Source organism: Lynx canadensis, chromosome B2 (assembly GCF_007474595.2).
Source record: "Lynx canadensis isolate LIC74 chromosome B2, mLynCan4.pri.v2, whole genome shotgun sequence".
In the NCBI taxonomy this organism is placed as follows: domain Eukaryota; kingdom Metazoa; phylum Chordata; class Mammalia; order Carnivora; family Felidae; genus Lynx; species Lynx canadensis.
In genome coordinates, this window is record NC_044307.1 from 62,763,789 (window position 1) to 62,788,003 (window position 24,215).

General features: G+C 35.0%; 1 protein-coding gene across 2 annotated transcripts in view; it reads left to right on the top strand.

Annotated features, from left to right (window-relative positions):
* The window catches only part of ADGRB3 (adhesion G protein-coupled receptor B3), a 750,806-nt gene that overhangs the window by 401,325 nt on the left and 325,266 nt on the right, over positions 1 to 24,215 (top strand). For both annotated transcript variants that reach the window (XM_030315777.1, XM_030315778.1), the window contains 2 exons: positions 387 to 455; positions 3,905 to 4,013. In XM_030315777.1, the coding sequence (XP_030171637.1) occupies positions 387 to 455; positions 3,905 to 4,013 (178 nt within the window). The remainder of the gene's footprint in view (positions 1 to 386; positions 456 to 3,904; positions 4,014 to 24,215) is intronic.

Here is a 24,215-nt window from a genome sequence, read left to right on the forward strand (position 1 = left end):
TCATGGTTCACAGTTAACTGGATAACTTGTAACTAGACACACACAGGGATTTTCACGCCGAAGGAAGAAAACTTATTTGTGAGGAATAATTATCTGATGGTATGACAGAATACAATATAAATACTGTAATGGAAGAAATAATTATAGGTAAACATAAGTAATTTACCTATTCTGTTGTCTTCTGAGGTATATATGCGAAGTTACATAGAAATCCCAGAAGTATGGTGCTGAGAAATGGCCCTCCGAGCTCTTCTAGAATATGTTAAGGTCATGAAACAATACGGCAAAGTGTGTACATCCTTACCACATAATCAGTTCGAATGGTTGCTTTTGAAAAGTGTATTCTCTCATGTAACATTAAATCCTTTATCTAATTTAATTTGCAGAACTTCTTTCAAATAGTTAGCAACCTTCTAGATGAAGAAAACAAGGAAAAATGGGAGGATGCACAACAGGTAAGATTGGAGCTGTTTCAAAACCTAAAACAGAGTTGGCTAAAGAAAGCTTTAAAAATATGTGAAGAGGGCCGCCTGGGTGGCTCAGTTGTTGGGCGACCCACTTTGGCTCAGGTCATGATCTCACAGTTTGTGAGTTCGAGCCCCGCGTCAGACTCTGTGCTGACAGCTCAGAGCCTGGAGCCTACTTCACCTTCTGTGTCTCTGTTCTCTCTACCCCTCCCTTGCTCACGTTCTGAGTCTCTCTGTCTCTCAATAATAAATAAACGTTAATTTTTTTTAAATATGTGAAGAAACTAATGGTTTTCTGTTCCCAGAACATAAAAGGAGACTTTGATTAGACACTTAGAAGTCATCCTAGGTTGTGTTATACTAATTTTAGAGAAAATAAGTGATCTCTTCTATCCTAACAATTAATGGAATGAGTATTATGAATGTGAAAACACTGGACAGGTTTGAGTAATTTGTAACGTTGAGGCATCAGTACATAATAACTGTATGCCTTACCAACCATAGTCTGTCCTATCTACAGACTATGGGAGAAAGAGCAAATCCAAAAGCACATATTACAAACCAAACTGGGGGGTATTGACAAGGAAAATCATTTACATTTACTATAGCACTATGTAGAGTCTGGATCAGACATGCAGATGTGCATTTGGATTCAAAGCCAAGAGTTGTAAAAATGAGTTATCATAAGAGAATTTGTATTCTGCTTTTTTTCTCTTTCTGCCATGCATGATCAGTGTAGCAAGTGACCCTATTGATTTAATTAGTGTTTTAAAATGCCTTTCAAAGCCATTTGTGCTATACTGATTTATGTGTGGTTAATAACACTTTTTTTCTAAATTACAAAAATAAGTGGGTTAGAGGTTAAGAAAGGGAAAATAAACATGTTTTTAAAAATACTGTGGAGATTTAATTTGACTATTTGAATTCTTTAAGTTTTCTGGTTGACTTTTGCTAACTCCAAGAGAACAATGTGATCTTGAAAATAAGAATATTTACTGAGATTCAAGTGAGCCATCTATCCCTTTCTCCCCTTATAATCATCTTCTGGGCCTTCAGGAGCAAAGCATGCCCTTTATTCCTGTATGATAGGGACTCTAAAAATAGTCCAGTGTGGGTCTAGCTCATTATCAGGTACCAATTCTGTGCTTCTGGCCATAGGAAAAAAAAAAAGATCACTCCTTAGTTTAAGACCCTGAATTTATCTTTTTCTGCTAGTTTGAATTATATATTTGTCCTTGGCTTTCTTCTAGAGGAGAGCCTCATTCACTCACTGTAAGGAAATAGTGTCTTTCCCTAGAATACAGCTGCAGAGACTAAGCACATCCTTCCAGAATGCTGGAGACTATTAATTATGGCTATATTTAGAACAAATATATAATACCCTTTTAAAAACAAGACTGCAATTCATTGGATCACATTATTTATTGTGAGGTCCCGACTTGAACAAATAATGAATGGTAGCACAACTTCTCTTCAATGGAAAATCCTGAATCCATAATCCATCTATTTACTTGTGATTTTGAGTTAGCTATGTCCTTATTTTTAAATTCTTCAGTAGTGATACTCTTTAATGACTTTTTAAAGGTAACTATTTGAAGCTTAAAAAAAAAAACAACTATTTTGTAGCTTTTACTAAAAGGTATTCCTTCAAATGCAGCCACGTGGGAAATGAGACTCCAGGTTGGTGGCACAAAGGTTGGACTCCATTTGTCACACATAGTTCATCTCAAATTTACCTGGTAATTGGGGTGACCACTTGCTAGTTAACTGGCTTTATCCAAAGAAAGAAAAAATAAACTTTTTCTATCTTCATGAAGGTAGTTTTACAACTTAGAGCAAGGTGCCTCTGAAGTTACATTTACATAGAAACTGAGACAGAGGCCCTGTCTTATTTGTTATCACCTCTGTCTCTCTCTGAAAGACATCCCTGGGTCTTTAAGCTAGTAAGAGTCTATTTAGCTTTTTAAAAACATTTAAATACATTTCAAAGAGACAGAGAAAGAATTTATCAATTATTAGTTTTCAAAAGCAAATGCTTTAAGAAAGCGAATGAAAGATGTGGGGCTGGGAGAGGGAGTCTCTCATTCTCAGCAGGGAGAATTAAGCTTCTTATTTTAAATTTGTGCTTACCCTTACATGACACACACTCATATACACCTACACAAAAATAGTAGAAAAAATATAGTAGTAGCAGAAAGCTTGGAGCTGATGGAAATTTCATGCAGATTTTTGGAATGATGATGATGAACTCTTAGAATTCATATTTAATGATTGGAAACTAGTTGAGAAAGAACATCTCACCCCAAATGTTTCCAATATTAAAAAATTTACAAGTATCTATGCCACAGATTTCTAAGTGTCATAGCCATTGTTCTTGTCTTCAAATATATGTGGGTGACTATACTATGCACCCTCAGTATCTGCATTTTAGCTGGGCACAGTCGACTTTACACACCACACCTGCTATTCGCCCTGCCCAATGTGTCTTCCTCCTACTCTGGTCCCCTTCTAGCTCTGACTGTATGTTTCTCTGCTAATCAGACTGTCTCTTACCCTTCTGCACTAGGCTTTGCAGAGATAAAGCCACTACAACTCTAATCCACTTAATTTTTTCATGCTTAGAAGTGGCAGTGGTACTGAATGGCTAAAAGAAATGAACCTAACTTCAAAAGACTTTTCTGCTCTAATGTGGTTATATAATGCAGGCTGACTTTATAAGCATTAGGGGTTACGCATACTAACAGTCATATGACCTTTTTTTAAATGGCCTTCACTTCCTACACATTATGAACTATTTCCAGAATCAGATTGTTTAGGAGAAAAACTCCTCTGTTTGCAATGCGTGAGGTGGCATGGTGTTGGGTTTGCTTTGTATATATACAAGGGAAACACCAACAGTAGCACTATTATCATGATCCTGAAATTATTGCTAACATTGCTATTCATATCATGGCTATGACAGCTTTGGAAGTGAATGCCCCTCCCAAGACTGAATGAACTTAATAGTTTGAAAATATCTTCACAATGACAATAATAATTGTGTTTTCTTCCAATGTCCATCATATAGGTGCTAAGTGAAAAAAGGCAAAAAGCCTCAAGATTTCAGTGTTTGTTCTATGTCATAATTAGGTAAGGAAAAGATCCCATCAAAAGTAAGGACAGACAATTTCCAAGTATACAATCTGTTAGATATTTTTAGTTTCCTTAGACTTATGGGAGATTAATCACTGCATCATATCACCGTCGAAGCTCTTGCCGTGTGACACCTGGTATCATTCTCAGCCCGTGGTTCAAAAACACAACTGTTGCCAGGTGCAGAATTTTCTTCAAGTAAAACAGAGTTCATTTATGACCTCATTATGTAGTTTTTGTTATTCCCGTTACATATTCTACTATATAGACTTTTTATTCCTTCTAACCCTTGCTTATTTTTGTAGATTTATCCTGGCTCTATAGAATTAATGCAGGTGATTGAAGATTTTATACACATTGTTGGAATGGGGATGATGGACTTTCAGAATTCATACTTAATGACTGGAAATGTAGGTAAGAAATAAGATTGTTTCCCAAAATCTTACTGAAATAAAAAAAAATTGCAAGTATCTAAGCCATACATTTCTAAGTGTAATATCCATTGCTCATATCTTCAGGTATATGTAAGTAATGTGTTATGGATACTTGGTGTATGATTTTTAGATAGACCCCAACTGCATATACATTATACACAGATGGACACACATTTGCATGGGTTCATATATAGCGTTTACCTTGTGTTTATCTGTACATGTATACATAAAGGAGATTATGTATCCTTTTCTTCCATTTGCCAAATATTCATTGCTATCCAACCTAATGTTGAAAATACATAATACATACTGTGTGTTTTGTTAAAAAAAGTGCGTCTTCGTAATCTTCATACGTTGTTGATGAGGATGCCAGGCTACTTTTTAGCTAGCTGTCCCAATGAAGTAGTGAATCAGCATGGGTTGTGGAATACCTATAAGGATCAAGGTCATGGTGCTGTTGGTGCTGCTGCAGTTTTCCTGAGTAACTTCTGGGACACAGTGGATCTCTCAGGTCCCTCTGTAGTGGATTCTGTGATGCCAGAGAAGTGAAGACATATTTCTTCCCTTAGTTGCTTTTAAATTGTCTCTAATAGGGAAGAATTACACAGAGAAGCAAAACCTGCACACACTTTCATGGTGTAACAATTACTTTGAGCCAACAGCAGTTATGTTAACCAAATGGCAGATCACTCTCTATAGTGAAAAAACAAAAAAACGGCAAGAGCAAAGAAACAGTATTCTTAAATATTGTACACATTGAGTTGATATAGGTTTACAGTTTTCTCATTTCTTTAAAGCTTCTTCTCATAATATTGCTGTGATTCAGACTTTCTGTCATTTGTCATGCTTTAGTAGTCTTCACATAAAGACCACTGAGATGTAGATAATTATGTGTTTAAATAAACATATCTTACCTCAGATTCTTATTCATGGTATATTTAATTTTTAGTTTCTGGATCAGGAAGATACCTAACTTGGTAGAGGGATTAACTAGGGGAGTACAACTAGTACAGGTCACACAAACACACACATATATATAAGATATATGTATCATTCATATATATATATATATATATATATATATATATATATATGAATAAGGATTTTACTGGTTTACTTTACACTTGATTTCTTCTGAAGGTACTTTAGCCCTATAGGGACTTGTATGATCCTAAGATATTTTCCATCAGGATAACCTCAAATTGTAGTGGATAATAGCTAATTACTGGTAATATTATTTAGTTGAGGAAGGCCTATGCAATTCCTTAAAGGAGCCATTTCCATGCCCATATACCATCTTCATGCAGTGTAAGGCCTTACGGTTAGATTATCTCTTAATACGCTTTCTGAGTCAGTTTGAGGGCCCAGATTTATCATCTGAGTAGGGGTTTAGCAGCTTGTGCTGGCTCAGAAATGGAGTGAACTGTCCCTTGCTCTAAGCAATGAGTGATGAGAAGAAAAAGGGACCAGAAATAGTATGTTTGTTGTAGGATAAATTCAGAAATCGGAAAAAGTCCAAATTAAATGTCTATTCCAAAAGTGGCTGAACAAAGAGAGGAAAGATCAGCCCTGCAGGAAAAGGGATAGTGTATCGGGCTCTGGGTTTTTGGGCACATAGAAGGAAGAACTAGAGAGATTCTGGAGATGCTGGTCATTCAAGGTGGAGCCATTCTCCAAAGAGATTCCTGACTTCTGTGGCAAGGGGGACCCGTGAAGTCTGCTCTGGCAAATTAGCCCATTCGCAAAGTCATTTACAAGAAAAACTAAGCAGAAAACACACAGAGGTATTGTTTCTTTAATTCTTTTTTTGTAAATGTTAACATCTAATTCTTAAAGGCATTGCTCGTTAAAAGTATCAGATTGATACATGGCATTTGTTCAGTTTGGAAAAACCTATAATAGAAGCAATGCCAATCTCAGAGTCTAGTAAACTTAAATTCAGACTTAAAGGACACTGAATAACAGAATGAAATTTTTTATAGTACTAGTATAATTGACTATGGAGATTAAATGATTTATGAACACTTACTACTCTTTTAAAATTTTTATTTTAATGTTTATCCATCTTTGAGAGAGAGGGAGAGACAGAGCATGAGCAGGGGAGGGGCAGAGAGAGAGAGGAAGACACAGAATTCAAAGCAGGCTCCAGGCTCTGAACTGTCAGCACAGAGCCCGACACAGGGCTCAAACCTAGGAACCGCTAGATCATGACCCTCAGGTCATGACCCGAAGCCAGACGCTCAGCCGACTGAGCCACCTAGGCGCCCCTAACACTTACTCTTTACCTGTCTTTTGACTTACCAAAATTACATATTTGAAAACTTTGTGTATTATTTTTTGCATTAAGATTCTGTTATGTAGGTTTGGCTACTTCCTTTACCATCACTAAACTTTAAGAAGTGTCTTAAGCATAGTAACCCAAAGCAATTAAGTACTGCAAATAAAGCCAGTATTGTCCTATACTGTCTTTAATCTTGTATAAGAACAGTATGATTTGGCCTTCTGGTCATTTATGTGGAATTAATTACATTTTTTTAAAAAGGTTATATTCTGTATAACATTATTATACTAGCTAAAAGAGATCTTATTTATTATTGATTTCCTCCCAATACTAGCCCAGAGACTGTCTTATTGTAGTTTGATGACTAGAAGGTTATTCTTAATAATATTTTGGAATTTTTCCAAAGTGTATGTATATATTACTCAGGTTCTCCAGAAAAACAGAGCCCCTAAGATACAAGTAGGTATACAGAAAAGATTTATTTTGGAGATATTGGCTTATACAATTATGGAGGCTGAGAAGACCCGCCACCTGTTGTCTGAAAGCTGGATGCCAGGAAAGCTGATTAGGTAGTTCCAGTCCAAACCTGAAAGTCCAAGAACCAGGAGCACCATTGTGCCAGGGCAGGAGAAGATGGATGCCTCTCCTCAAGAAAGAGCATTCATCCTTTGCCTTTTTTGTTCTATTCAGCTCTCAGTGGATCACATGATGCCTGCCTGCATTGGTGAGGCAGATCTTCTTTACTCAGTCTACTGATTCAAATGCTAATCTCTTCCAGTAATACCCTCATAGATACATCCTGAAATAATGTTCTGCCAGTTATCTGGGCATCCGTTATCAATACATAAAATGAACCATCACAATCCACAAGTATCAAATTGGATAATATAGATAATAGTTACTTATTCTATATGTTCTTCATGTTATCCAATTTGATGCTAATATATATAAAATATGATGTCTTATATATCCAATGATTTGGAGAAGGACACACATAGAGAATAATTTACAGTAGCAAAGTGTGAAATGTATGAGTTGCCATTCATTTGTCTTACATCCTAAGTCCGAAAATTAATTACCCAACATGGAGCTCATTATAGTGAGCATACGCACACGTACACACACAGTCAATGCACATACACACTCTTGTGTGTGCACATATAAATGCACATGTACCCACAGCTTGTGAGTAATAAATAGAGAATAGGTAACTAAGAAAGGTTGCTTATTCCTTAGGGCCATTTTCTTCAAGGTATGTTGGATTAGGACTACTTAAAGAACCATAAGAGATCATCATATCTTTTAAAGAGATTATTTTCTTTTTCCATAAAGCCCACATACATAGCCACCTCACTTTTCTGGGATATAGATATGTTCCTGAAGAGAGACAGAGTTGAAAAGCCAAAAATAAATATCATAAAGACCATACAGTGTAATAAGAGAGTCTCAGAACCTTGCTGATAGCCTATTGTATTTAAACTTTGAATATAGTTTCAGAATTCTGTTTTCTGGTTCCCAGGTTAGGTAAAATGAGTTGGAAGCAGAGACAGTGCTATTAGAGGCACATACGTAGTAAATATAAAAGCTGAAAGGCTGAAATAATAAAGACAAAGCTGTACTAAAAGAATATAGCAGAGTATGGAACCTGTCATATAGGAACAAACTCTTTCCTCCCCTTTGAGAACATTAGTTTGAAAACTTAGTGTAATAATTTATGTCTAAAATCATGGCCTTTATTCATCAAGATAAAAGTGCCTATAATCTGGTTAAGATAGAAAGAAAATGGGTGACATTTCTTGGAAAGATTTTCTTCAAAATTAGTTCTAATGAAAAATTTTGAAGTTTCTTTTTCCTGAAAAATGTCCCTATCTATATCAGTTGTTGATAAATGAAATTCTATTATATGGTAAAAATCCATGAACATTTTGGTATAAATGCATGCATGTTTATTTTTGGAGGGAGCAGGTCCATAGCTTTGATCAGTTTATCAAAAGACTTATCATCTTAAAAGTTTAATACAAAGCTTGAAAAATATATTCTATGAACAAAGATGTTAAACAAGCTAATAGACTTATAAAATAATTGAGCTTAAATAGAATATTTATTTGTCATATTCACATATGAATGTGACATTCAAAATAGACATAATTATAATAAGTGAAAGTTAATGAACACTTACTAGTAGCTTATATAATTATATAATGAATATATGAATGAATAAATATGAAAAATCGATATGGTGCACAGATATTCCAATTAGCAATAGGTCTTTTGTTGCAAAACTGTATTCTAAATGGTCTAAATATGCTGTATAGGTATAGGTTTTTGTTTCAGTAAAAGACAAGTTGTCTATGTATTTTTAAAAATATGATTGTTGTCAATTAGATCAGAGGGACTATATCTTAATATTATCCAATAGGAGTTAAAGTTAGTTTTCTTCAACAAAAATATTCTTTGAAGAGTTGTTTAAACATACTTTTTGTTTTTCCTCTGTAAATATTTTCTCTTCAATCCCTTGCAGTTCAGTGTTTCCCTTATCACTTCCCTGAAACTTCTTTTCAGAAAAGCTTTCTGGAAACTCCCAATCGCCAAATTAAATCCCCTCCCATATTTCAACCTTCATCTCCTCTGTGCCTTGCTAACCACTCTTTCTTGAAACTGTTCATTCTTTTACCATTTTTATGTTTGTTAGAGTATAAAATAGAATCAAAGGATAGCAATCAGACTCATGATTCAGAAATATTTAGATTTTTTGGAGGCAGTAACATAAAACAAAGAAGGTGAAGCACTGAAAGGGGGGGAAAGTACATTATTTGAGGGCTAGCTATTTGCTGTTCCAAAGGCAGAATAGAATGTATGAGATATGGGGCGCCTGGGTGGCTCAGTAGGTTAGAATCTGACTCTTGATTTCAGCTCAGTTCATGATCTCACATAATTAGAGCCATGGGGCATGTGCATGGATTTCCATCGTTCTGAAAACTTGTCTAAACCTTTAGCAAAGTGTTTTATAGGTTTATTATTATTATTACTATTATTATTATTATTATTATTATTATTATTATGCTTTTAGCCATCAATTTTCCACAATAACTTCAGGTAGCATTTATATTTACTTTATGTGTTGGTAAGAATAAACTATTCTTTAGAAGCTAATTGTTTTAGTTTTGGACTTAGAACTTGAATTGTATAGGGGCACCTGGGGTGGCTCAGTTGGTTAAGCATCGGACTTCAGCTCAGGTCATGATCTTGCAGTTCACGAGTTCAAGCAGCTCATCGGGCTCTGTGCTGACAGCTCAGAGCCTGGAGCCTGCTTTGGATTCTGTGTCTTTGTCTCTCTCTGCCCCTTGCCCGCTCATTCTCTCTCTCTCTCTCTCTCTCTCTCTCTCTCTCTCTCTCTCAAAAATAAATAAGCATTTAGAAAAATTAAAAAAGAAAGAACTTGAATTGTACTCATCAAATTGAATTCAAGGAAGATCAGTGATGTGTTGCATAGTCCTAGCCCACTGATTCTATTTGTTAAAATCAAAAGAAAATTACCTCTTAGTATCAGAAAAACCTTTCCTGTTTATAAATTACTAATCTTCTGGCCTACAAAGGGATTGCAGCTTCATTGTGGACATAAAAGAATTACATAAATAAATAAAATACACTTTGGTATGCATCATACAAAACAAATGCACAGAGATCCCTTGTAAGAGATGTTGTTCTCTTTTAAGGATCTAGAAAACTCAGAGAAGGAAGCATTTAGTGTAGATTTTGAAGAATGACTGGATTGTTGAGAGTTCAACATGAAAAGAGTGACTGGAAGGAGATGCTTCCATTCCAGAACAGTCTTTCAGCAAAAATAGTATAGAGTTGTCAGAGTTGAGATTGTACTTAGCAGATAAGTGGTTTATGTTGATAAAAACACATATGCATGGAAGTAAAGAAAAATGAAATAAAATTGGAGAAGCATGCGGAGACATGGTGTAGGATAGTTCTAAATTCTAAAGACAACAGGGAGCTAACCAAAGCTTGAACTGATGAGAACTATGCTTGGTAAGACATTATGTTAGAGCAGAAATAGGATTATTCTTTGACTGAGAAAAACTTTAAACATGAAAATTGGAATGCCTTTTACAATCCATGCAAGAGATAATGAAGACTTGAGTTAGTGGTAGTGAGAATAGAAACCAAATCATGGTTATGAATTGAGACTCTGAGGTACAAATGATAATATTTCATACCTTAAGGTGTCAGAAAGAAAGGAGTAATTGAGATTATATTTATCCAACAGATATTTGAGTGCCTTTCACATACTAATGTATAGATGCAGGTGTAACCCTCAAGTGAAAAAATGAAATGTCGCCTTGGGCTTTAGTAGAGAAGTCAAATTTATGGTATGCATGTGAAAATAAACTGCATAAAAGTAACAGCTGAAGCCATAAAACTTTCTTTCAACTATCAAGACAGTAGTAAGAAAGGAAAGATATAAGGTGATGCCTTTATTAAAAACAAAAAACTTATAACTACATGTATTTACATGTAGTTACATGTGGATACTGAAAAATTTATTACGAGATATCAAATAATTATGTACACCTGAAGCTACTACAATGTTTTATGTCAATTATATATCAATTAAAGTTCCCTGTATATGGCTATGGAGTGCCCCCTAAGATAAATTATTACCTGAAAAAACAAGTATTTACACTAGTAACCAGATTAAGAAATATATTTTGCGTTCAAATAAAATTTAGATGTTATACTAGAAGGTTGATGTAAGTTATAGAACAAAAATAAATGCTGAGGAAAAAAAGCATAATCATAGCAGGTGTCAGAGTAAGAATAGTCAGAGGTAGTAGGTACAAAGAGTCCCAGATAGGGCAGAATAAGATCAGTGACCTGTAATTAGTAGAAGAGAGAATATTTCAAAATGAACTCCAGTTAGTATCAATTGCTAATCAAGATCAGAGTATTAAGAGTTAAGAAAAATCTCATGTGATCGCTGATGATATAACAAAAGTTTTCCAGGAAAAGTGCAGACACAATGAACAGGCTCTAAATTTCTGAACTCTTTAGCTGCTTTCAATGGATTACAACCTTGGCATTTTGATACAATTATCTCCAAAGATTTACTTGGCATAGATGAATGTTGAGACACCCACTAACTACTGTCTCACAACTGTTCCTTAGGAACTATTCAAAGTTGACAGTATTAGATAAAAAGGGAGTATTTTTAGGCGAATAATATTTCAAAATAAAGAATGTTCTAATTATTAGCTGTAAGGAATTTCAAAAGTTGCCCCTATATACAAACCCTAAGAGATATGAGTCTGGAGAGTATAGTTTCAGTTCTTTCCCAGTAATCCAGTAAGGCTAGTGTCTTGAAAACATTAAAGTTAAGACATTTTTCTTTGCCAAGCTAAATATCACTGTCTATTCTTGGTTTAGAAACATGAAATACTGGGCTTTTCAGAATGAACATTCATACTTGATATTTTCTGAAATTGAATCCAAATTCAATCTGAAGAGTGGCATAATACAATTGTGACATCTCTTTTCTCTCCGCAATGCTGTCTCATCAACATCACATCTATGTTATTTCTTACACTCACTGGTAAATTTAATCATTTCTTTGGTAGAATATCTTATATTCAGTTGAAAAACCAACCTTCAATCTGACGATGAATTACAAAATAAAGTGGCTTCCCATTTCTAGCCTTATTTTTCTTGCCATTACTGCTTGGGTTTGTGGTTCATACATCTCCATCGCTTGTTTAACTTTCTTTCTTTAAAAATCAGACATTTGCAGTCAGTTGACACCAAGCCTGAGGAACACACAATTCACCATCTTTTTTTGCTTGTTATCTGTAGCACCTGATGTTGGTTCAGTCTGCTAGACTTGAGTCTGAAAGCGTCAGATTCTACCTCGCCTTCTTTCTGGCTTTTTATCGCTCTTTCTTGCTAGACACGTGAAGCAAGTAGTGTGTCTTTATGTAGATCACAAAGGAAAAACTAAAAATACTTGGCTTTTTTTTTTCATCTCTTTTTGTCTTTTCTTTTTAAAATGGTACTAGCATACTGGCTCCCTTGAGAAAATAAATAGTTGAAACACTGTTTTCAACTATGACTTGGAATGATATGCAGCACTGTGTGTTCTTTGATTACTTCTCATTTAATAGAAATTATCTGAGAGTATTTCCTATGATCTGTTTATTCTGAATGGCTGGGAATGGAAGCGCTGGGGAGGTTATTGAGACAGGCCAGATCAGACCCCTCTAGTATCAAGCAGGACATACTGCTTAAGGGCTCCTTTCCACCCAACTGAGAACTCTATTTTAGGTGCTTCCTAGTGTCATTATAATAGACTGCTAATGATTCACAGATTTATTTGGCTTAAGGGGTCTTAGACATCTATTCAACAAATACATGCCATGTTCTGTTCTATGTTCTGAGAATTTCTCAGGGAACAAATCAGACAACACTCTTGCTCTCATGAAACTTATGTTTTATAGCAGAGACAGATGTCAGGCAAGTACCATCTAACATGCCCAGTGGTTATAAGTGATATGAAAAGAAATACAGTAATCCATTATGTTAAAGGGATAGAGCATGAAGAGAAGAGAGTCATTTTAGGCAGGATGCTCAGAGAAGACCTCTAATCAAAGTAGCGATATTTGAATATAGACCTGAATGCCTTGAGAGCATGAAACACGGTGATATGTGGGGTCAAAACATTTCAGGCAGAACAAGTACAAGGTATTCATGTATCCTTGTGCCTGATATGTTAGAGGCATTAAAGGAGCTGGTGGTGGAGTGGCTGAGTGGGGTGCGGGAGAGGAAATGAAGTCAGGAAAGGAGTGGAGAGCCAGCTTGTGGAAGGCATATGAATATAGGTCTTAATGAGATGAAAAACCATTGAAAGATGTGGACAGAAACATGACCTGATCATTCTAACTATGGAGTGGAAACACAAAGACCAGGGGTGCCTGAGTGGCTTAGTCAGTTGAGCATCTGACTCTTGATTTCAGCTCAGGTCATGATCTCAAGGTTCATGGAATCAATCCTTGTGTTGAGTTCTGTGCCTGCTAGGGATTCTCTCTCTTCCTCTCTCTCTCTCTCTCTGTCCCTCCTCTCTCTCTCTCTCTCTCTGTCAAAATACTACTACTACTACTAATAATAATAATAATAAAACAAACTAACAGACCATAGTAGGGTAGGACTGGATATAAAGAGGCTTTTATTGGGCACTTATTGCAGTGGGCCAGATGAGAGAGCTCAGTGGCTTAGACTGGATGCTAGTGGAAATAGTGACAAGAGATCAGATGCTGGAGGTATTTTAAAGCCTGATCTTACAGAATGTACTAATGGTTAGAAACAGGATGTGAAAGGAGGAGAAGGTTCAAGAAAATGTCTCCACTATATTTCCAAGAACTCAGCTACAAAAATAAAACAGATTTATGTTTAAATCTGTATCCTATAAAGAAAAGTCAAAACCTACTCTGGCAACCATTTAAATGTCTCCAAAGTTTAGAGACATTTAAGCTTGTCTTGGTTTATTTATTTTTTCTCTTCTTTTTAAAATTTTTATTAGGGTGTAATTGACATATAACATTGTATTAACTTCAGTGTACACACTAGTGATTTGATAATTGTATATGTTATGAGATGATAACACAATAAGTCTAGTTAATATTTATCAGCACACTTAGTTACAAATTTTTTCTTGGAATGAGAACTTTTAGGATCTACTTTTAGCAACTTTCAAATATATAATACACTATTGTTAACTATAGTCATGACACTGTTTATGTTTTATATATTCTTGTTTTTGAGTCCGACACATATCCTTGCTCCTGGAGTTTAAGAAATTTTACCCTGTGAAGCTATCAGTCTTCTGTCCTCATACCACCCCTTGAATCCCTCGACAGAAGCTAGAATGAAATTGTTCCTTAAAGTGTCTTTTTAAAGCTATAACTCAGATTGAGCTGCCAGTTATCAAATGAAATAAATTCTACTCTCCCTATCATTTTTGTGTTTCTTCTTCTCTCTATAAAGTCATGGAAGCTCAAGAATGGAAGAATGTTTAGGGGTCAACCAAGTCCAGCCATAAACTTGTCAGCTCCATTCTACATAAAGTATTGTTTAAGGTTTGTTTTTCTTTTCTTTTTATTAGTAAAAGTGTTTTTTAATAAAAAATAAAGTATCCAGGTAGAAATGTCTCTGAAAAGCACCTTTGTCTCAACAACTTAAAAAAATGTTATTTTCAGTAGTACTAGTACCTTGGTTACAACCCTGGACTGTGACATAGAAAACAGACATCATATCATGGTGTTGCACGTTATCAGTAGGCCTGTGTTCTTTTAGAACATAACTGCAGTGAATATCTTTACATAATATTTTAGGCTTATCTAATCTGTTTTATACAGCCTACTTGAGGACACAATTATTGATGTAGTCATTAAATAATGATTATTGTCCTTAAAAATCTTGAACTTAGAAAGCATTGTTAATAGCCATTATTTTTCATTTCCAGTAACCCAGATGCCCTAAACTTTCTCCCCATTATTCCTGTATTATGTCAGCTCCTAAGCCTCATTCTAACTACTGCTCTGCTGTGAATTTCTCATTTCGTCTCCAGATCTTTATCAGCTTTTGCTTCTTATCCCAGTTTAAATACAGTTGAGAAAGAATAGGGTCTACATGTTGTTACTTTAGAAAGCCTTTTTTCTTACTTTCTTACATATATATTACTTGAATATATATTCTAATTAAAATTCCCTAGTATCAGACAGTGGCTGTTATTCTAAGGAACTCTTTACAGAAGTACCATTTGAGTACAATATGTACAAAAATGTCTTTGTTTTATCTCCTTTTATTCCTCAGGCTTTCCAAAAAAAATATTTGGTAAGGTATCCCTTGCATTAATTATATAGCACTTCCCAAATTAATGCTTTCACAAATATTCATGGTACTATTTACTCCTAACAACCTTGCTGCCACAATGCTAAGGGCACCCACACAATTTTTCCTACATCAGTGCTTTCCATTCAGAGTCAGTGCATTTTTATCCCTTTGCATCTTTGTAATTGAAAGTTAAAGATTCGTTTCATTATCTTGCTCAGCCAACCACACTCTAACCTACTTCTTTATATAAAGAACTTCACTGTAGTTTTGATATGACTCTGGGGAAATCTTACTCATGTATTCTGTATTTTTATGTCAAGGTAAAACGACTCCTGACCTTTATTATCTTTTGTAGTGATATTTTTCATATATATCTACTTTATTAGGAATTTAAAAATTGTTTTCTGGCTAATTACACATTTTAAAGGATATATGATTATACCTTAAATGAATCTTTTATGACATTTCTATTTCATTTCTTTTATGACAGTGAAAATTTTTTGAACCTGTTACTCATTCAGTCTCCATTCTTTCAGTAACTGTCTAGTGAGAATATCTAGATAAAGACCAACTCTTTGGCTCTAAGGCATATCATTTCTTTTGGATTTTATATTTACTGGGAAAATCCTCATGATCTGAGGAAAACTAATAAGGTCACATGAATTTCAGATGGAAATATACAACATAGAATGCACAGTACTTCTCAGCAGTACTGGTAGATGAATAGGAAAAGGAGATGAAATATTGACTCCTCCCTACCTATGTATACTTATGAGAAAGAGTTCAAAGCCTCAAGGATGAAATACATGTAACACAGATGGTGAAGATACATACTTTTATGATAAATCTTGGTATATTATTGGCCATGGTTTGTGAAAGCTGTCCTGAATGGAGATACACAATTTCAAAATTTAAGACTTCTGGTGAGAATATAGATTGAGAATTCATGGGTTTCTCACAGGTTGACACATAAACCTAACCACAAACATTTTGGGTTTGAGTTTTCTTTAATTATTCCCTATAAAGAACATGAGTTTTTGCAAAGAAGTTGTTTGTGGATTCTGTATCCTAGGGAAGCTATGAAGAGGAGTTTTGTGTAAAGGAATCAGTGCCTTGCCTCAGTTCAAGAGACCCAGAAAAAAACTCCAACTAGGGAAAGGCTTTTCGAGATGGGATTAACAAAAGGGCCACATGGCTCCCTAGCTCCCTGGAGAATGCTGTGTGTAAAACATGTTGGGATGATAAATCTTCGCAGTGTGACTGCATTCTTCTGTTAGAAGTTAATTCCTTCAGAATCTGGTAGGCACTTACAGGCCAGAATAGAAACATAAAATTTAAAGCCAACTAAAATCAAAACTTGAATGTTATAATACCTCTAGTCTCCATTGCTTTATGCAATAAGGATTTGATATTGCTAAAATTAGCATACTGATGCCTTCTTTCTGGTTTTGCTATTCAACTGAATTAGAAGGATGTGGCTGCGAATTTGTGTGAGTACAAAAAACAATTCCATTTTAACTGTCACTATGGCAATAACTGCTTTTCTCTATGGCAATAGTAGTCTGCCTCTGTAACAATAACTAGTGAAGAGAAAAGAGGCACCAATTCCCTTTTAACAAGTTTTATTTTTTTCTACTCTTATGGTTTCACTTTTTCAAAAGTCTTATTTTATTTGGTTATACCAGGAATTCTGTGCTAAATGATTCCCCTTCTCGATTGCTTCTTTTGCTAAAGAGTAAACTTATTTAAGTTCTCATCTGAATCTGACACCTGAAAAATATGACTCATATTAAACACTGGTGACTTGATGTCAATGCTAACAGGGATCCAATTTTGTATCTAGGAATATACTGGCTTTGGAGCTAGATTTGGCTGCAAACCTTGACTAAACCACAACAAACGGACCTTCTGCAAGTTATTTCATCTCTGAATCCCTCAGTAGGCTCCTTTCTAAAGTGTAGATAATAATATCTTCCCTAAAGTGTTATTGTAAATATTAAACATAACATATATTTAGCACCTGGCATGTACTAGGCCCTTGGTAATTGGTAGTGAACAAATACAGGGCGAAATACGGGCTCTGCACCTTACTGGGTGTGTGGGCATGTCCCTCCACCTCCAGTAGCCACAGACTGTCCCTCTAGGGAACTGCTGAAGTTCTTACCTACATTTAATACCCTGTGTTTCTGTTTGTTTTTTCTAATCTCACTAGTATTTCACAAAGCAGACCAGGATCCCAGACTTCTAGGCAGATAATATAATTAAACCTAAAAATATATTTGTGCTTCGCCTATTTTAAAATGAGTTTCTTACCCAATTGTCTTTGTAGTGTGATGATTCAAAAGACCCAACAAACATTTCAATAGTATTTGCACTTCTCTATCTTAAGAAGCTACTCTTCTCTTCCTTGTTCTTATTAGTCATTAGTCAGATCCAGTTAACACACAGGAATCTTTTCTGCTTTACTTTTATAATGTCTTCTCCTTAACATGTAATACATCACCTGTAGTCTACAAAACTGCATCAATTATCCCTATAGATGCGTCAAATAATTCTGTAGCAGAATTATATACTCTGAATTTACAAGTGAATTATTCTCTTTGTCATTTGAATATTGGCTTCTGAACAGTCAAAACTATTTTTCTGCTTTTCTTACCTACTTAAATATTTCATATGAAGAGTTTTAACTTTAGAAATAGAACTACTTATGTGGCTAGTTCAATGTGTTTTCTTCAATATGATCTTCTGATTTGGTTTGTGGCATGTGAATTTGAGAGAGCAGGTGTGAGTGGGTGTGGTTGTGTGTGTATATTCTAAAATATTTGTCAGTGTTCAAATCTGATATGCAGTTGCTTTAGACACTATTAAAATTTATACTCTGGGCTTAGGGGAAAAGTAGTGTTGTTGTTTGTTTTGTTTGGTTTTGTTTTGTTTTGCTTTGCTTTAAGTTAGATCGAAGTATGAAGATGCTTTTTAATAGAAGTTAAACTAAATTGAGTACCCAATAGTAACAAGCTTTAAAGAATATATAACTATATACAGGATAATATTTTATTTAAGGTTTAGCTAATAACTACAAAATAGAATGTTATAGTTGTAGGGACTAAATAATTCATAAGGGAATAGTTTATATTGGATAATTGGTATATATCCATATATATATTCTGAAATCAAAGCCTGATACATTGAAATAGGGCTCTAAAATGCAGTAGGAATATAGAAGGATATTAATTTAGACAAAGATGCTAAAACATTTTCTTTGCCACTACAAAATGTTTTAATAATTAACTTCAACACCCACTTGGGCTACTTTATTACTTTTTGGAATATGAACTTTCCTCTTTTTGAAGAATCTGTCTTTGTTATTTGGTAGCATTAATCATTACCTCTCTTTTTTCTAGATAGTCTCCTTTTACTTTCCCCAAACTCTTTGCCCAATTAATTAACTTTGCCTAACTCCTTCCTTTTTAAAAGTTTTTTCTAAAATATAATAATATTCTTACTAATTAAGGTAACCTCTAATGTCTTTAAAATTATTCTAAAAATCCATAATATTTCAAAAATATCATAGCATATTAGAAATATGGAATATAATTATTTACTTTTTAAATTTCTTAAAAGTAAATATATTGTGTAGTATAATTTCAACCACATAGATGAAAGAAAATTGTAACTGATATGCCTTTTTAAACTACATGTAAGTTATAATGAAATAGAGCACTCAGTTTAATCCCAGAGTGTGTATTTTTATGTGTTTGCGCATGCATGTGTATGGAGAGGAGGTGTAAATTATTGTTTAGGGATTTTTTGTTTTGTTTGTTTGTTATTTGGTTTTAAGATCGAAAGACCAAAAATGTTTTCTGAACTTACAGGAAAGAAATGATGTTTACAAATATAGAGCTCATGTAAGACCTTTTTTCCACCAGTCATTCTTTAGTTTGTTTAGTTTAGATTGTGAACTCATGAATCTTTACTATCATGCCATTAGGACTAAAGAATATTTTTGCAACACAATGATCCAAAACTAGTCTGTAAAATGGGATTGACTGTACTTAGTTCAGAGTGTGTCAAGGGGCCAAGGGAGGTAACACACTATTGCTGGCACTTAACTGCTCAGTAGATGGTCTCTTGTTACTGCTATTTGTTCCTCCTTTTTCTTCAAAAAATTAAATTTGGTTAGGCACACATGTCTAACCTCAGTTCTTATTTTGAAAAAGGCATAAGGCTCATGGTTTCCTTTTGGTAAGATGAAGTGGCCAAAATTCTACAAACAACTTGAAATCACCTCTTTGTTCTTATATTATTTTAGAGTCATGTGCTAAACCTTGCCCAGTACCCCCTCCCCAGTTAAAATTAGTCTTTGTTCTTCATTTCTTCTTTCATTATATCAAATCAATAGTTATTAAGTGCCTGCCAAATACCAGTTATCCTCTGGGCACAAAAAGATGAGCCAAATATATCTGGTTTTTGTCCTTATGGAGGTTACATTCTAGTAGGGAAGATATTGTTTTTTTTAATTGTATTTTTTAAAATTTATATCCAAATTAGTTAGCATATAGTGCAACAATGATTTCAGGAGTGGACTCCTTAGTGCCACTTACCCATTTAGCCCATCCCCCCTCCCACAACCCCTCCAGTAACCCTCTGTTTGTTCTCCATATTTATGAGTCTCTTCTGTTTTGTCCCCCTCCCTGTTTTTATATTATTTTTGTTTCCCTTCCCTTATGTTCATCTATTTGGTCTCTTAAAGTCCTCATATGAGTGAAGTCAGAGATATTAGGTTTTTAAATATAAAACTTATTAGATAAATGGGGCATCTGGATGGCTCAGTCAGTTAAGCATCTGACTCTTCATTCAGCTCAGGTCATGATCTCATGGTTCAGGAGTTTGAGCCCCTCATCAGGCTCTGTGCTGGCAGTGCAGAGCCTGCTTGAGATTCTCTCTCCCTCTTTCTCTGTCCCTCCCTGCTTTCTCTGTCTCTCAAAATAAATAAATAAGTTTATTTTTTTAAATCTTATTAGATGAATGAAGATATAATTTATATTATTATATAAGGAAAAATGGAAAAGAAAAACTTTTAAAACCAAAATGCATATAGATAAATAAATAAATTCGTCGATGTATTTAAGTTGTGGTAAATGATATGAATAGAGACTAACCAAGATTTCCAACTTAGATATGGGGGTAGTAGTTGCTCAGTGCTAGAAAGTTCTTCTTGGCATTCAGCCAAGACTTGATGTTGAATAACAATTAACCAAGGGAGGGGTTGGTATGAAATGAAAGAATGCAACTGTGATTGGAGAGTAGTTGTAAATGGGACAAGTCATGCAATAACATTGAGGAGAAAGTCAAATACCAGGTCATGGAGACCCTGGAGAGATTTTGTATTTTATACAAGTGTAATGGGAACTCCCTGGGGAGTAAAATGATTCAACTCTGCTTCAGAAATACTCTCACTGCAATGTGTAAAGTGGCACAAGAATGAGCAATGAATATAGTGACTTTTTTAATTTAAAGACTTGATGGATTATTGTGTAGCAGTCAAAATAGAGATAGTTGAGATGAAAAGACAACTTTAAGATGTGTTTTGGAAGAGAAACAGCAAGCACAATGATGAAGGAGATTCTGGGGATGAAAATATGAACACGTCAAGGATAACTTCCCATTTTCTGTCTTGGGGAAAGGGTGGGATGGAGGTCCCCTTTATAGATATGGGGAAGACTACATACTGAAAGCATATTTATATGCTGGCTGAGTAGAAATCAAGAGTTAAGCTTCAGATATGCTACATTTAAGATTCCTGAAGACAGTGAATTGAATAGTTCAGTAGACAGGTTTGGAGTTCAGAGGAAACATTCTTATTACCTATTTGGCTCATATTTAAGATATTTATGTGAAATAAATGTCTTATTGTAATCTCTTGTAATCTCTTGTCTCCCTTGTAATCTCTTTCTGTGTCAGGATTTTGTCTTTTCTTAATTTTGGATCTTCTACCATATTTTACCTAAGGCAGAGAATGGTTGAGATAAAGGATAAAAGGGAATTGGCATATATTGTGTCTTACTATGTACAGGGAATGAACCAACTGCCTTCAACTAATCCTCATGAAAGGCTATTGATTTTTACAGATGGTCAAACTGAAGAGCAATTAAATATCATGCCAAAGATCACAAAGTAATTGGAAAACTAGATCTTTTTTTTTGTCTCCAGGGCACAAAGTGATCACATTGTACCCTATTTCCTTGTATTGAGTCTTTGGTAGACCTTATTCATTAAAAATAAAATTAAATTCATTAAAAATAAAAAATATGTGAGGACTTGTGTCAGACCTACTGTATGTTAGGATCCTTTCATACAATGATAAATAGAGAAAATACCTTTTCTTTTTGAGCTTATAATCTAATATAAAAAAACAGACAATAAACAAGTCTACATGATCTAGACAATTTTTAACTGTGAGCAGGGCCATACAGAAAATAAACAGGATGATATAATAGAGAGCAATGGCAAGGAAGGGGTGGTGGTGAATTTCTTTAGCTAGGGCAGTTAAAACAGACCAAGTTAGCAGAGACTCAAGGATAAGAATAGAAAATAATGTTCTCGTTAGAAAGGAAAAGCCCTGTGGTGGAAAAGAAAAGACCTGTACCACTTGATCTGGGTCAGTAAACAAGCAGCCATGTATAATGTGACTGCAGAGAGAGAAGCCAACCCATGCAGGGCCTTGTAGGCTATTGTATAAAATTTAGATTTTATTCCAAAAACACTGGCAAGCCACTGAATTATTTCAAGAAAGGGAACAACATGATCTGATTTATATTTTTTAAAAGATAACTCTGGTTTCTGAGAGAATAAATTCAGGGGAAAAGAATAGAACCAAGAAGGCCAGTTAGGCAACTCTTGAATTCATTTGGGTTAGAGATTCTGGTGGTTTCTAGAGGGTATTGGAATGAAGATGGAGGGAAGGGTAGGGTTTTAAGACATGTTCTAGCTCTAGAAATAATACTGAGAGCATGTGTTAATGGATGTCATAGGAGGCAAAGGAAAACCATAAGTAAAGATGACCTTTAGGTTTTTGGTTTAAACATTTGAATAAATGGTGGCACCTTCTATTAAGGTGAGTGACACTGGGGAAGACAGTGGTTTGGTGGTAGGAAATCAAGAGTTCTGCCCGATAAACATTTGTTGAGTTAAAAAAAATACAATACTGATCACAGAAGACAATTAAACATGATTAAACATCATGTTTTCTTGCATGACCATTCATTTATGAATTGTGTATGGCTGCTTTCATATAATACCAGCAGAATTGGGTAATTGCCTAATGGCCCACAAAGCTGACAATATTACTGTTGAGCCTTTTATAGAAAAAGTTTACCAACCTCTACAATAGATCGTGTCCTGAAACTAATCTTAGAGTATTGTTTCCATTTTGTTTTAAAACCAAACCAATGGCTCTTCTCCATAATCTTTATAAAACCTTTGACCCCTCATAAAGCCATTTTCTCCTTATTAAAATGCATCTCTCCATTCTTAAGTTAGTTCATGATTGCAATTTTCTTCTCTCTCTCCACTGATTTTTGGTGTCTTTTTTTTTTAACTTTATGTATTTATTTTGAAAGGGTTAAGGGAGGGGCAGAGAGAGGGGGAGAGAGAGAATCCCCAGCAGGCTCCATGCTCTATACTGAGCCTGATGAGGGGCTTGATATCTCAACCAGAAGATCATGACTTGAGCGGGAATCAATAATAGGGCGCTTAACTGACTGAGCCACCCAGGCACCCCATAATTTTTGATGTCTTTCTATGTTTATTTCTCTTTACCCCCTAAAGTGAGCCTTTCCTAAACTACATTTCTCAGCTTTTTTTTCCTGTTATCTTCTTAATATCTGCATAACTCACCATTTCACTTCTTGTGGATGTTGGCAAAAATGCCAGTTTACCAAAGAAGTTTTCATTATTTAGTAAACCTTCTCAACCTCACTCATTATCTATCATATCATTTATCATTACTGACATTCTGGCTAGTTATATTTGTTCCTTGTCTTTATCCACCCCCCCCACACACACACACCAATCCCAGATATCATGCCAGTCCCTTGAGGGCAAAGACTTTGGCTTTTTTGTTCAGTGGTTTATTTTCAGTGCCCATAACTGTGCCTGGCATGTAATAGGTGCTCAATTAATATTTGCTGAATAAATGAATCTGCTCATTATATTCTCTCTTTAGAAGGACTTATCCATGTCCACATTGTCAATTATTATTTCTAATTAGAAGGCATCTAATTATATCTTCAAATTCTAAATTTGATCATGCTCTAGATCCCTTAGCCTACAATATCTTATTTTGCTTTTTCTCCTATTTCTCTGCCTAAACCTTTCTGTCCTATTAGAAATGTTATTATATCTCTAGGACATATTAAGTTTCCTTGCTTCATGCCTTTAAAGCCTCATGTCATTCCTCCTACCCAGATGCTACTGTTCTGATATGTATGAAACATTACACACCTTTTGTAGGCTCTAGATTCTCAGAGCATAGGCAGTTTCCTCTTCCCTTTGCCATACTTAACTGTCAAACCACAGCCCAGACTGTACCTCTTCAACGAAGCTTTCTTTAGCCAAGCGTGTTCCATCTCATCCTTTATTTCTTTTATGCCACCTCTCTCAATCTAGCATCATCTGAATTGTTTGTTCCCTTACTAATTGCATGTATTCCCCACTGTGAGCTCTTTAAAAGCAAAGACATTGTGTCTCTTGTTCACTTGCTAAATACTCAGTATCAAAATAGTGCTTAGAATATTCTCAGGTCTCAATAGAGATTTGTTGGATGAATGAATTTCCAGAATGAATTTCTCGGTCTACAATGATCTCTTTTCCCTTTTCACCTCTTAGCACTGTCTGTTGCTATTACTTTTCTGGGAATGGATGAGTCACTATCTTGGGAAGTCCTTGAATTGTTGGCTTTAGTTGTTTGCTGCCTGCATTGGTGCCTAATTCCTAGTAGGTCCTTGGCTAATT